This window comes from Sinocyclocheilus rhinocerous, unplaced genomic scaffold (assembly GCF_001515625.1).
Source record: "Sinocyclocheilus rhinocerous isolate Xijiao unplaced genomic scaffold, SAMN03320098_v1.1 scaffold3207, whole genome shotgun sequence".
Lineage (NCBI taxonomy): Eukaryota > Metazoa > Chordata > Actinopteri > Cypriniformes > Cyprinidae > Sinocyclocheilus > Sinocyclocheilus rhinocerous.
The window spans coordinates 176,788-192,896 of NW_015626452.1; the positions used below are offsets into that span (position 1 = coordinate 176,788).

Consider the following 16,109-nt stretch of genomic DNA (forward strand, 5'->3'; position numbering starts at 1 on the left):
AGCCAGACAGCCAGTTTAATTAGGCAAGTTAACGGTCTTTACTATGGTACCCTGCCCCAGCTTGTACTCAAACGCGAACCTAGAAGTGAGCCAAAAGCATGGGAAATTATACCCTACCCCTTCCCCTTCAGGCAATAAAAGTGGGCTTAGGCACAAATCTACCCAAAGCCAGATGGGACTATATATCTCAGTGTGGTTTCCTCACAGTCGAGTAAATGCGGTACCAACGCCCTCTTTCTTTGTGCACATGTGTCAGATACAACATGTATTTTAGCTCCATTTCCTTGGTTGTCTTTCTCCACAAATGTGAGATTTGCTTTACTCATTTTACCAGCTTTTCAACAGCAGTTTTCCCTCCCTTAGCAGCACCACCACAAAGGTCTTAAAACCACCGTTGAATATTGTGAGGGTTCTGTGACTGCACTTTTCATAATTTTGAAAGGCAAAGAACAGAAAAGAAAAAAGTCAGACATCTCAGTCATTACTTGGTTAAATTAGACAGAACAGGCAAAGTACACAGAGATCCAGACAGCTTTTTGCTGCTGCCTTTGTTTTGTGGTTTCCCCAAAAGGCCCCAATGGAAAACAACTTCAAACGAAACATATACGTGATGCCAAATTTATGTGTGGGACGACAGCTTTGCTGGGGTCCCTTCCCCCTACTATAAAAGATTGAAAAAGCGAGAGAAACACCAGGCAGAGTCTAGACTGCCCCCATCTAAATCTATAACCTGTCACTCACTTTCAGACAGACCTGGTCCCACCATTCGAAACAACACACATACAAAAAAGTAATGTGATGACATATGCACCTCACACGTAGACACTTACTATGTTATATGTCAACAAATAAAACCTTCACACACACATGAAAATATAGTCTGTGTGTGAATGAGCTTTGTGTCCACAACAATGTCTGTGTAGGTTCACTTGCATCTGTCATATTATATATCCTCCCACACACACCCACGTGACGAAACGCACAAAAATATACAGTTACGCACGCACACACACACAAACACTCACTCCCACTCTAAGTAAAGCAAAAAACTTCTTAGCGCTCTCATTGGTACAAAAACACATCATCTGATACTCATTTGCCACACACATATTCAAGTCGATCCAAACATACCGTAAATATACAAAGCCGCAATTTAAATCCACTAACCTTCAAATGTGCCACACCCACAAGAACTAATCTGAGAGGGGGGTCAATTTTGTTTGACCTTTTTTAAACCTCCTGGATCTAGTCATGATTGTGGCATATAAACATAAATACACAAGATCTAACATTAGCGTAGCAGGAATGGAGACAGAGCGGTGGATGGTCTGAGATTCTCCCTTCAGCAAAGACAGGAGCCAACCTGTAAATTACAGTCTAATTAATACAAGAAAGAGTCTGTGGGAACTCAAGGTTGTAAAGTGTGAGTTATGAGTGGTGAGGAGCTTCACAGCAAAGGTAAGAGAAGCAATATTTTGAATATTTCACAGGTTATAACAGAGATGAGTATGATGGTGTTAGACTAAATCTTCTGAGAGCAAAGCAGTTTCGAAAAGCAACACATAAAACCAAAAAAGGCAAAACAAAATTAATCTCCAATTCTGCTCTTTGCAGTCAGTTATTTTATTATCATTTATATACTAGTGTACATTTTAGTATTTATTAATATATTCAACTAGCTTTTATTTTTATATTTTTGGGTTTCATTTGAATTTTTAGCTTTAGTAATTGAAATTTTAGTGCAGTTTTATATGTGCATTTTGATTATTTTTATTTTTTTATTTAGATATAGCTTTAAATAGTTTTTATTTCATTTTTAGTTTAATCATTTTAGTACTTATAATTAAACTTATTTATTTCAATTAGTTGTCAACAATTGTAGGTTTTTTAAGTTGATACTTTCCCATCTAATATTTATAGCTTTGTTTTTATTACAGGAAACTCTGTCAACAATTGCACCGTTTGCAGTTCACTGCAAAGGTTAGTGCACTGGGCAGCTAGCATATAAGCTCAAAAGAACCTGTTACACAAAGCATTACCCTACAGACAAGAACATTTGCAACTACCGTGCTTAAAATTTGCTGCTTGCATGGTTTGACATGGTTCAAGTGAGACATGTTTCCAGGAATATTATAATCACCAACGAGGGCGCTCTTGACGTGGCTCTGACGTAGGCATATGTAAAAAGGTCGCACTGTCCAGCGTGTAACGGTTTCATAACAGATGGAAGTTGCTGTGGCTCTATCTACCACGTCAAAAACCATGCAAAAGGGACACTGAGGACACTTCCTCTTTTTGTCCCTCTGGGAAAACAATAGCGAGGCCGTAACCCATGTTGCAACAGTGTCAAACTGTTCATGCAAATACCCACAACAAAATGTATGTAAACTTTACTCCTCCCCTTGCCTGTGGAGATTTTTTTAAAAAGTGGTTTGTGTTGCATGGGCACGGTCTTCACACTGATTAGCTACACCCTCTTTGGTGTGGTGCAACCAGCCCTGCATGTGCCCAAGTCTTTTTCACAACAGGGGCCAGTAATTAGGAGAGCTTTAGATTCGACCTCTGTGATAACGAACACAGTGACCCAGTTACCCTTTGCAGCAGTTACATCACAGTTGCTAGTACATCCCATAGCGAAGGTAGCCGAGCAACAGTGTTTCCCTTCAGAGGCGATACCATTAGGTCACAGACAGCAGCCTTACATAACTGTTCTCTTTTGGGGCCACTGGGTCAGTAAATAAACTTTTGGTCATGTCTTCTCTCAAGTACTAAAACACATCGCAAATCCATGACTCCATTTCATAGAGGGCCCGAAGAAATAACAACTTCAGATTCCCTTGAATCTGTAGGAAATAGGAGAAAAGGGCCTTTTGAGGTGAACAGTCTATGCCACAGACATCTGATCGGGCCACTATCTGAGCAACACAAGTACAGACTGAATGTTGATCCAGGAGACTTGGTGTCGCTCACCTGTTCCAACAAGAGCTACCAGCATCTCTGTGTGGGTGAGATAAAATTCCTCAGGTTTCTTCAACCGTGAGGCCACTTACGCTGGTGGAGACGTAGGTAGGGATGGAGACAGCCAGACACTACGTGAGAAAGGCAGTAAGGACCTCCAGTAGGAGGTCTTACAAATCCTTTATAACCACGAGCTCAAAGTGGACTCTTTAGGCTTGCTCAAGAGCTACACACTTGATGCCCTAGAACATGCTTTGAAATTAGCATAGTCTGCAAGTCCAACGTCAGCTGCTGTCATTCGGAAAACAGTTCCGACTGAAAAGATGTTTTAATTAGGTAATTAGGATTAGACACTGAATTCATCCTCTAGATACCAAACCGACATATCCCTTGCAGACATCACACAATACCCACATAAAATGGAGGACAGGAGTTTATAGTAGAAACCCTGTGCTATTTGTTAATTTTGACTTGCAGTAATGAAGGCCAGGAATAGGACAGTGGAAACTGATCTTCGATTAGTATAAAAGGCCTATTTCCAACCGTAAAGATTTAGTTTTTGCAAGGCTTTTGGCCAAGAATCTTACAGACAGTACACATGTGCCTTCAGTTATCTTTAGCCAGAGGCAAAGCAAAAACGATACTACAAATACAGATGTAAACTAGACCAAGACATGATGCTTTCAATATAATATGTATTAGATCCCGATGTTGCCCATGGTGATCCCAATTAGATCAGACATTCTGAATCAGGGGCACACTGTGTCCTAGCCTCCGGTCTACCACTGATTTGTTATCTGTGGAAAACCACAACAAGCCTGATCTCCAAAATGGCACCACAAATGTAGTTGCAGCACTTACCAGCAGGTTGTAATTTATTCCTGGTGGGTCATGCAGAAGTCTTCCAGCTCAAGCCCTCAATGTTAATGACGAGACCCAGACAGGCCGGTTCTTAATCGCAAAGTTTCCAAGACTGTCTGCGAGAGAGTTCTTAGCTTCTCTCAGCAAACTGGGGAATTTCTGCCAACAACTCAGCTTTCCCCTTTCCACCAGGGCTGAGATGCTTGCCGAGATGATCTCATCACTACCCCACAGGAGCAGGGAATTTTGGGAGTGTATGCAATCCCATCAGCAACCGAGTTGGGAGAAGATATAGGTCACGCCCTCCATCTAACTGAGGTTGCCAAGAAGTGAGTTCACAGAGACTGCAACACACCATGGAGACCAGAAACCACAAAGTCTGGCACAAACATAGCTTGGACTTACGTTATAGTCGTGGGCATTTTAACAAATAGTCAACATTATAGTCATATCTACATTAGACACAACTTCATATTAATCTCGTCAAGATCTAGTGAGCAGATTGCTGACTGAGCGAAAACTTTCCTGGTGGTTTGACCCAGATCACAGCATTTATAGACAACTGTGGGAATGGAACAAAAAAGACTGAAGTACACCACACATATGCATGTGCCAATGGAGGGAGGGGGTGCCAGGTTGACTAACCACATTGAGTCTTGGTGAGTCAGATCAGGCTTTCAGTACTCTGTTCGTGACAGCGACTTTGAGAAATTGAGGATTAATGCTAATGGATGTGGGTGTAACAAAGACATTACGGCTAGGTCAGGTGCAACGATTAGGACTGGGACAGACTTGTCCAGAGACATTGTGACAAAGGCAACTATGTCTAATTTATCATCATCTATTGTCTTCAATGAAAAATGCTAAAAACCACTTGCCTTTCAATTGCACATTCTCCTCCCAGGATTTTAATGCTGTTGAGAAATGTGAACAATAGTACTGGCCTTGTGTCTGACGGAAGAGCCTTCACCATCAGGCATTTCAATCAAGCCTTCCAAGCCTAGTAGACATAACTCACTCCTCCCAGTCTCTACAGCACATGTGCACACACGGTCTAAGACACATTATATGAAGAGGAAGCAGCCACAACTGCTGCAGATTTATGTCCCCTCCCCTCTATATTTTCCCACCTCACAAAGAGCACATCTCACAGCATCGCCCTACTCATTGTTGTAGCTTTGGAATGGACCTTCCTGTGGGTCCTGACCTAACTGGGCCACTAGGATTGTTTTGCAACACAGCATAATTATTTTAACCCCATTTTCCATTAACACAGTTGTAGCCACAAGCCTGTGAATGGTAACAGGCAAGGGCAGGTGGGTGGGGTCACCCACAGCTCTGACATTCATGTACAGACACAAAGCCAGCTAAATGTCAGGACACTGAGCTAAATTTTATTTTTATACTATCATAAGAGTATAAATTAAATGGCTATTAACAAAAATTGCTAATGAAGGCTGATCTTGAACAAGCTTCCTCTATTGTCAACCATGTATAAACATTCAAACATTAGTCAAAGCTCTTTGAGGCTCTGTTTACATCCTTGAGTGATGCAAAACTTAAAGGGATAGTTAATCTCAAATTGTTGATGCAAACCTGTATGAATTTCTTTCTTCCTTCAGAAATGCCTCAGTGCTTTATTTGTCGATACAATGAAAGTCAGTGGGGTCCACTGTTATTTTGGGTGTGACTGACTTTCATTGACTTAAAATGTTGAAACATACTTTAGACTAACTTTTTTGTTGTTGTTTTCTGCAAAATAAACAAAAGGCATTCAGGTTTGAAAGGTCATGGTAGACGGGTAAGTAAATTATCTAAACATTAATTAATGTGTGATCTATTCTTTGAACATATTTAGTTCCTGAAGGTTTACCATGAGTATGACACCACTGACAGTATGATCCTCTCTATTCAAAACCGCCAAGCCAACCCTTCCCCCATAACTGTCCACTGAATGATCCTTTTCATCCCACAGCCACGCCTGGAAGAACACACAGGCCCGGATCCTCCACATACAGATTTATTAGACAGTAAGGGGTCAAACATCTCACTGGCAAGAGCTAATATCAATATAAAAGCCTGGAAGGAAACCAAGGGTCTGGCAGACAGCAGTAAACAACCTCTCTCCGTTTCTTTTTGTTTGACCCCTCAATCCTCATCACAAAAACCCAAATACACGCTCTGCTATTGCAGAGAATCACCAAATCAGATTGCCAGCAGATGCAGCTGAGCAAGTGACCTACATCAATGGAGGGCTTTGACCATGGATCCCACCCTGTACCCACCCCCACACTTATGCCTCTCCGTACAGTACATCCCCACCCACAAATTGCAGTGTTAGTGCCCCACACAGAGTTTGCGTGAGACCCTAAGCCAGCGGCTCATGCTTCAGGAAGCTGAAAATAAAGCTCCACACTAGCTCCAGATCCCCTTCTTCCTGCACAGAGAAATCGACACCCATACATAGTAAATGTAAGAAAGCAAAAGAGCTCAAACTATACAACGCTTCAGCAGTTCTGTCACCTTACGCCCTTATGGGTGGGCGTAGAGGACACGGGGCAATGGGGGGATGGTTAGGCAGGAACAGACTCGCTTTTATAAGACTCTGCCAAAGCTAACTAAAGTATACATAAGTTCAGCAGAGTTTGAAAGGTACCAACTCCAATACCAAATCTATGGTGAGTTAACTAGTACGAGTTGTGTTTTGGCATTTTTAGCAGCTAAAACTGTATGCTTTTCTTCATATGAAAGAAAAATAAAGAACTGTATTCCCGTCAGTAAGGGCTGCTTCAGGAGAGATGGATGACTGCAAAAGGGTGGATGAGTGCATGATGAAACACCCAGGGGGCTTCAGCACTTCAGCCTATCATATTTGAGTGATAGAGAGAGATGCACCAAAGCATGGTTTCTACCACTCACACAGGAGGCTGACAGTAAAAATCAGAAAAGAAACATGCTAAGTGGATAGAACTGATTCATAAAGATAACTGGTTAAATGGTGTGAAGAGTGTACACAACTAGTCAAAGCATATGTGACCCTGGACCACAAAACCAGTCATAAGGGTCTTTTTTTTAATTGAGATTTATACATCATCCGAAAGCTGAATAAATAAGCTTTCCATTGATGTATGGCCGAGATATAACTATTTGAAAATCTGGACTCTGAGGGTGCAAAAAAAATCAAAATACTGAGAAAATCGCTTGTAAAGTTGTTCAAATGAAGTTCTTAGCAATGCATCTTACTAATCAAAAATTAAGTTTTGATATACTTACGGTAGGAAATTTACTAAATATCTTCATGGAACATGATCTTTACTTAATATCCTAATGATTTTTGGCATAAAAGAAAAATCGATAATTTTGACCCATACAATGTTTTTTTTTGGTTACTGCTACAAATATACCCCAGCGACTTAAGTCTGGTTTTGTGGTCCAGGGTCACATATGTATCAGGTTCCTAGAAATGTATTTTTAAATCTATTTTGGGTCAATTTGTTTTTTTTTAAAAATTTAATCAAATATTACTTTTTTGGGGGGGAGGAGGGGTCATAACATGGCATTTTACAACCTGACCTAAAATTGTTACCCAATTACCTAGATATTTTAACTTCTGTTTGTACTAATCTTCTCTCAAACAAACACAGGGGCACATATAAAACTCGTAAGATACCTGCTTAACATCATTCCCAATTAACTAGCTGGTGCATATCCTGAATGGCAAGTGGGTCAGCCAAGCCCATGTACTCTTGGCATCTAACATATATTCCGGTTACAAAGTAGCAGGCCAGGGGTGTGGAACGGAAAATAGTTTTAGTCAGAGAAAGGAGAATCTCTGCTGTGAAGCCATCACCCTAACACTGAGCTCAGCCCCACTCCACCCCAGCCATTACACTGTGCCCAGTACAGGGCAGGAGTGCCCAAGTCCCACCCATCCTCTAAAACGTTCCACCTGAACCACGGGCAGGATGACTGCACAGGATGTCACGTCTGTAAATAACCCAGTGCAGAGGAAAGAAAAATGGCTGACGAGTCGGTTTAATTTTGCATGTATTTGCTATAAACCTGGGAGGAGGGTGTTCTAGAAACTCGCTGGGGTCACATATGTATCAGGTTCCTAGAAATGTACTTTTTAAATCTATTTTGGGTCAATTTGTTTTTTAAAAAAAATTTAATCAAATATTACTTTTTTGGGGGGGAGGAGGGGTCATAACATGGCATTTTACAACCTGACCTAAAATTGTTACCCAATTACCTAGATATTTTAACTTCTGTTTGTACTAATCTTCTCTCAAACAAACACAGGGGCACATATAAAACTCGTAAGATACCTGCTTAACATCATTCCCAATTAACTAGCTGGTGCATATCCTGAATGGCAAGTGGGTCAGCCAAGCCCATGTACTCTTGGCATCTAACATATATTCCGGTTACAAAGTAGCAGGCCAGGGGTGTGGAACGGAAAATAGTTTTAGTCAGAGAAAGGAGAATCTCTGCTGTGAAGCCATCACCCTAACACTGAGCTCAGCCCCACTCCACCCCAGCCATTACACTGTGCCCAGTACAGGGCAGGAGTGCCCAAGTCCCACCCATCCTCTAAAACGTTCCACCTGAACCACGGGCAGGATGACTGCACAGGATGTCACGTCTGTAAATAACCCAGTGCAGAGGAAAGAAAAATGGCTGACGAGTCGGTTTAATTTTGCATGTATTTGCTATAAACCTGGGAGGAGGGTGTTCTAGAAACTCGCTGCTTTAATGCACACTTGAACCAATGGTCGGATCTATTGTTCGAGTGAGAACATTTGACCACGTACACTGTTTTTGTCCATGCACCAAATTCTGTAGCAAAACAATGTCATATTTACATTGTGCACACTACTGGGACTCTTGAAGACAATACAAAGGGTCACGTAACGAACATAATAGTTCACAGGCCAAACAAAAAAGCTAACCAACTGTGAAATATGCCATTATGGGCTTTGTATGTATATATGGTGCTTCTGGTGATTGAAGCTAATGCATACTAGCCACACACAGAGGCAGCATGACCTTATTACCCTACCCATAGTGGGTCAATAACCATCTATTTCATAATACTCAAAGTGGACAATAGGACTACATCATGCTAAGTTAGGATTCAAAACTAAGTGTTTTAATTTGAACCAATCTCATTAAAATTAGTTAGTTTGTAAAAATCCCATCCTGACTTTGGTGGCACAATGTCCTTTTTAGGATCCTTCCCCCAACAAAGCTGCTTTAGCCAATCTTGCTCATCAATTTGTGACAAAATCTGTCCTCCTATTCTCCATAGCATTTCGGGTTGGAGAGAAACCCCGCCTCCTCATATTTGCAGGAGATCAGACAAAGTTGTCTGGTAACCTTAGACCCTCAACCTGCTGTGTCCCCCTTCTCTTCACCAACCCACTCAGCACAATGAGCAATTTGTGTACCGCATTCGCTCTCATCTTCTACATCCCACCGCTCCGCTTGCTCATACTTACCATCTCAATGCGGCGGAGGATTACAAAAACCTCTGAGGCCTTGGAGGTGATCTCATTTTATCTTCCTTGCACAGCACATCATGCAACAGTGTGATCTGAGGCGTGCTATCAATATCCAAGACTCTCTGAAGTACTTAGTGGCTTGATGTGGTAACATGCCCCTCCACTTCCCTGGAGATATTCCCATGAGTACAAGGACTAGTGATATAGGTCCTGAGTAGCCCAATCAGGATAATGAGTCAAGAAACTGGGCCCAGATGACATTATGGAGTTGTACAGGGAGCTGATTAGATTATGGGGCGAGGGAGATTAACCCAGAACACAGGGGCCACATGTACCCATTCTGATCATTGCCATTGAAAGCAATTTGTGAACCTAATGAACTTTTTCATTTAGCCTTGACTTTCAAAAAGCATTGGAAGGGAATGCTAACAAACACAAGTCTGGTGAATACCATACCTTAAAACTTTAAAGAGGATTATATGGGAAAGGGAGTTAACCGAATGCAGGCTAGTTAAGGAAATATACTTGGTTCAGTACAAGTTAAGCTTAATCGACAGCATTTGAGGCATAATATTAATTTTCAATAGGAGTGAATGGGGCCAATTCAGAAACATTAAAATACTCCCTGTTTCAATAGTATAGCCACAAGACATAAGCATAATACAGAAGGAAACGTATAAAGAGAAATAAAATAGCTTACTAATCTTTTGCATAACTTGCATGCAGTTTGCTGCCATGATGACACAACACTTAAATCCGTAAAACCCTAAAATGACTTGATTTAAACAGATTTGCAGCTCAACACAACTTTTAACAGAAGACAATTATGTATGTGCTTTTAAATCCTCTAAAAACTGGTCTGATTTACTTCCATTGTACGTACCTCACATAACCTTGATTTTTATTTCTTTTTTTTTTTTTTATAAAATGAGGGACGAGTTGAATTTATATTTTGAGGTAATCAACATTATGCGACAAATTGCACTTAACTTGAATCGAGCAATGCTTTATTGCATTATATTAAATCTTTACATGTGTAGAAATCTAATGCTGTAGAGGTATAAGTACTAATACATCAGTTTCACTTTGAGCAAAACATTTTCAAGTCAGGTATTGCATGCAAAACACTATCAGAGGAACTACACTTATGAGAAATTCACATGCACTGAAAGGACACCATGTCTTTTCTGCATAATGAACAGCCAGAATACGTCACAGCCATGGCCTTGGCAGTCTCCTCAAGCCATGTCACTTCCTCTTTCTAAACCGAAACTTGCAGGTTTGTGAAAATCTTTTTTTTTTTTGTTCCCTGATGGCCCCACACCCATTTCATCTTGCATGTATGCATACCACAGGTTCCTTTTCTCGTAACAAGTCAACTGCGGCCAAATAAAGTTATGAGAATGTTATAAATTATCCTCTGCAAGCATATTGTGCACCATTACAGTTAACAACTCATCAAATGCAAACCAAGCATCTCTCTGAATCTGTCCATCTGTGTTTATAAGGATGACTAATGAGCCCTTCCTTATCCAGCCACATGCTAGTTGGAATCTTTTCCTTACTTCTACCATCTCCAACTTTCCTGTGTGTCCTCCTTTTTTGCCTTGAGACTGTGCATAGCCATAAAACATCAGTCAAATATTATACTTGATGCTCTCCTAGGCCATGAACTAATCTTAACATGACTATAAACCCCAACAAGTGAAGTGAAGTGTGGCCAAGTATGGTGACCCATACTCTGAATTTGTGCTCTGCATTTAACCCATCCAAGTGCACAGACACAGTAGTGAACACACACCCAGAGCAGTGGGCAGCCATTTTGCTGCAGCTCCCGGGGAGCAGTGGGGGGTTCGGTGCCTTGCTCAAGGGTCTCACCTCAGTCGTGGTATTGAAGGTGGAGAGAGCACTGGTTATTCACTCTTCCCACCGACAATTCCTGCCGGACCTGAGACTCGAACCCGCGACCTTTGGGTTACGATTCTCCGACTCTCTATCCATTAGGCCACGACTGCCCCAAAGTGGAGATTAAAGTCCAGGATGCACCCAGAGAACAGAGGCAGTGGCAGTACAGTCAGGCTAAACTGAAAAGGTCCTCTCGAAAGGTCACAAGAAGGTTATTTTACCAGACTTAGCTCAGTGAGGGACACTCTGTAACCACAGGTTACCCCAGAATTGCTGTGTTACAATACATAGTCTTTCTTTAAAAAGAAAACAGAGCTACAAATAGACCCAGAACCTAAAATTGGTGGCTTGGCAAACGAATGTGGTATAAGACAGTTAGCGAGATGGAAAGGATAATTTCAGTCCACAAGCAAGTGCTTTACAAAGTTAAGTGAGCTAGTAACAAATTCTTGGGAAGGGAAATAACACTTAAAAGACTTTGCACTGCCACAGTTATCTATACTAATGCAATATTGTATAGTCTTCAAAAGTACAAAGTTTAAAGTTCCTTTCAGTGCCATTTAAACAACTGCATTTGCTGCAGTGCATTTCAAAGCGGAGCCCTGTGCAAAATTTCTGTGCCGTTTGATCATGACAGTACATCTGCTTCAGCTCTATCATAAAACACCTTCATCTTCCAGCAAGCTTGCACTTGTGATGGTTTGGGCCATCCCCCTTTCTCCTGGAACTACTCGCTCAACGGAATAGCACAAGAACACCGCAAAGGTCTAGCGAACAAATTAAATAAATAATTATTTACACTTTATCCCTAAGTTGCCAAGGCAGTAAAAATCAAAAAAGAAACATATCAAGACCTGTTGCATTTATCAGAAACTACTAATCGTTTTCACGAAAGCAGTTTGACTAGCGTGACTGCATCTTTGCGCATGAAGGAAAGCCCTAGATCCTAAGCTTTTATCCTACCGCTACAGTATATGACTCCATCGTCGACACTACGGTCTAAGTAGAAGGCTGAACGTAACTCTCTGTGCCCAATTCCTGCTGGATTAAGAAAAATTATCCAAAGCAGGGTGCAAACCAGAACCAGCAGGGAATTTAGGGCGTTTGCTATAGTCAAATGAGGTCCTCAGTACTTTTGGCTCCACAAGTTTGTTTTTATAACTCTGTGTTCCCCCTTCAGTTCAAAAGCAGTGCGTTGCTAGGAGAAAGATCCATCTTCTCTTTGCTCCATTGGTAGAGACTGATGGAAAATCTGCTGAGTGCTTAAGAAAGGTACCCAGAACTGAGCAGGTTGGCTGAGCCTGGGCTGCTGAACTCAAATGACCCACATTCTCTGATTACCAAAACAAATGAGATGGAACACTCATTGTTTAACCGAATCATGGTCTGATCGCAGACCGGTGACTACAGTGAAACCCAATCTAAAGTCTGCAATTTAGTGAACAGCCCAACTGAAAGACAGGAAGTGAGGGAGGTCTTAAATACACACCATAAACAAATTCACCACAAATGATGAATTGAGCTGTTTATCTGACTTACTTTGACATGTCAACACAAAACTAGACACATAATCAACACCATACACTGGACCGCAACTGAAGCTGGAGTTTTACAAAACAATATGCCTGAATGCAGGGTGGTATGTGGTGTGTTCTGACATAAACATGTCATTATATATACTGTAAAAGACCCAAACTATTATCAAACGAAGTAAAAAATTAAAAGGAACAGCAACCGTGTAGACGACACGCCCACCTTGAGTACATCAAAGCTTCAAATTTATATATTACATACAAGCCTCTTGTACCGAAAACCCAGTCAACCCATACTATATAGCCTATACAGTATGTATTATTTTAGATGTCAAGGTGAGGTTTTGGGGTAGTCCTGCCTCACCAGATATGCTATGCATGGTACATTTTGTATTATTCTGACTGTTTTTGTTTTTTCTAACTGATGAGATGTGCTATCTATGTTGTAATTTCAAAGATGACCGTTTAAACTGGTAGGTCATCACAAGCAAGTATAGATCAAATTTTCAGAACAGCATAACCACAAGGGATGAGTCAATATGGTTGATTAGTTGGGTTCTGGATTAGTGGGGACGACTAGTTTACTTAGATTTTTGTTACATATTGTTTTCATATATATAGTGGCAGTGTTTTAATTAGAATGCTAAGATATACATTTTGCACAATGGCTGAACCTTAACCAACCTAATTATACAATCTATCTTAATATCTATTAATGAATGTTCAAAACTAGGCTATAGACATGTATCCTTCCCTAATATTCAGATAACTGTGGTCAACCAACATGAGCAACAATTAGCCTACACATTCTTAAATGTCTATATTTCATAAAGCAGAGATGATGATAAATAACTGAGTGCATCAATCTAACCATCACACTTTGACACCAGAGGACTTACAGAAACTCTATCTGATCCATTTAGCCCAATAAAACACATCGCACTGTCTGAACATTCATCATTTTGAGTAACCAGTGGTGTGTTTCGGAAAACCCTGACACAATTTACACTTCTGCGGTTTATCTCTGATCTGAGGCTACAACGCCTTTAGGTGTCAAGAACGTTTCGATTTAGTGCAGGTTTCCTGTCAGGAGGACCATCTATTGTCTGAAGTGACAACAACGGCATTAATAAAATGATAGCGGCGGCAATACACGTCACAACGCGTGAAAATGCGGTGCAGACACGTGTAATTACTTTTCTAAATGTATTTTCCATCCTAACCGTCAATTATAAAGGCTCGAGGTCTGCGCTGAGGGCGGGTACGCTGCGCGGTTCAGCGCTCGGCTGGTCGAGTCTGTTGCTGGCCAGATCAGCTGGCAGTGTGTCCGACGGGGGTGTGGCACATCACAACAAAGAGCTTAACAGCCAAACAAGCAACCGCAGAAGTCTCACCAACCCCCATCTTTTAATCATTTTTTTATTCTTTTTTTTTGAACCCCCTTGCATGTATCTAAAGGACTAACGCAAAGAAAACCAAATTGTACGCGAACCCGCTGTTTCTGGACTTTAAAAGCCGTTCGCTGTCTGCGCCGCGCGCTATTGCCAGTGACTTTTCGCAAACTGCCAACATCGCCTCCTGAAACTATAGCCTACAAGACTTTATGAGCGATTACATCATGGGGTGCCTGGCTCTTTTTGCGCCAGCTGTGTGTTAAATTTAATTGCGAGCAGATTTTTGTGAGAAGGTATTGAATGTAGTACAAATATGTGTGTATGCATGAGCACGCGCACACATCTGTTGTAAATAGTTTTTTGTTGGTATTGTTGAATGTTTATTTTATGGTACATTGTTGTCACTATTATTACTTTTATTAACATTCCTGCCAGTTTGTTTTATTATTATTATCATTTCTGACCGTTTTATTGTGTGGATTAATGCCCTGGCATCATTGTACGCAGAATAATCGTGCCAATAAAGTGCTTTGAACTTGAAACTGAAAACTGGTTTATTGGACATATGTGTGTTGAGTTGGCTCGTATAGGCGAGGCACTGTGGGGTGAAGAACTGTTGCTGTTTACCATAATATTGCTTCCTCATAGTGGGCGTGCCAATATTTACGATGCTACTTACCTCGAATAACAATTTATTTCCTTTAAAACGACTAGTTAGAGTAAATGCATGTTTAATAGAGAATATCACTGCAACACAACAGTTGTCCCTTCACGTAAAACCTGACCTTGTGCCAAACACAATGTGCCCAAAGTGTGCGAACGCGTAAATGTCGCGATGTTTACATTGGATCTGCGAAACGGCAATACACTTGGCAGGAATGGAAACTGACCTGTGTGTGTCCTTAGGTGGGCTTTGAGATGGGACGATTTGCCATAAACTTTTTCACAACCTGAATAGTGGCATTTGTGCTTTTTCTGTGGGGGTTCTTGTTCAATTCGACCCCTAGATCGTTTGCTTCTTTGTTTAAGAGCAGAGTCGCCGGTGATGGTGGTGGTAGGTGTGGCAGAGTTCCCATCATCTCTGGTCAGGGTTGCTGTTGGTGGCGTGCTCTCCTCCTTTATTTTTGCCTGCTCGGCAAAATTGGTGGGGGTCTGTTGATTAAAATCCGCCAAAATTCTCGCCACCACAAAAAGAGATGAGTTGTCTTTCAAAGGCTCCTTGGTTTCTTCTCCATTCCTCTGTGCAGCCGCAGTTTCGGGCTTGATCTCTCTATTCCCTTTTGGACCGTGGACAATTGCTTGGCTGGACATTGACACAAGGCACTCTGCTGCGAAGTGATCCATTTCGTTGAAGAGTAGAAGTTGTTTCTTTATGACATTCAAACCCAATGACAGTAGACCATTGAACTCGGTAGATCCCTTTGTGTGATGCTGAATAGGCAGCTCTCGTAAGCAAACTCACTTTGCACTATCTTACCGGCTTTTCAGCAACACTGACATCCTGCATGTAAATCATGCGAGATCGAGCCGTGAGCGCGCCACACTGACTGCTTTCGTCCTTTAAAGATAAGTTTCCGGTGATGAGAGCTCTGAAAACTTGTCTGGATTGAGTATCAAAACTGCCATCGTGGCTGTAGCCTTCACAGCGTTAACGTGACAGTATGCTGTGCGCCGATTAGAGCTGATTGTATCCATGCTGGGGGCGTGTTGGCCGGTAGCGTTTGGCAACGTCACCGAGCCGGCGCGCACTCATTGGATGGCGACGCGTCCCGGAGTGCACTACCTTACTTGCCCCCCACCAAACTTTTTAGAAAGTATAAAAGAAACTTCACTTAGAACCTAAATGCATATATAAGACACGCATTGGTAGGTGTGAGAATTGAGTTAATTTTTCAAGTAATATTAATTTACACGGTAAAGTAATGGTAAAATTGCTAAAGATTTCACCCCTCACC

General features: G+C 41.4%; 1 protein-coding gene across 1 annotated transcript in view; it reads right to left on the reverse strand.

Annotated features, from left to right (window-relative positions):
- Positions 1-15,821, reverse strand: part of LOC107715699 (Kruppel-like factor 13) — a 21,333-nt gene extending 5,512 nt beyond the window's left edge. Inside the window, exon 1 of the mRNA XM_016521875.1 lies at positions 15,045-15,821. Within this exon, the coding sequence (XP_016377361.1) occupies positions 15,045-15,498 (454 nt within the window). The 5' untranslated portion in view covers positions 15,499-15,821. The remainder of the gene's footprint in view (positions 1-15,044) is intronic.
- Between the last annotated feature and the right edge of the window lie 288 nt (positions 15,822-16,109).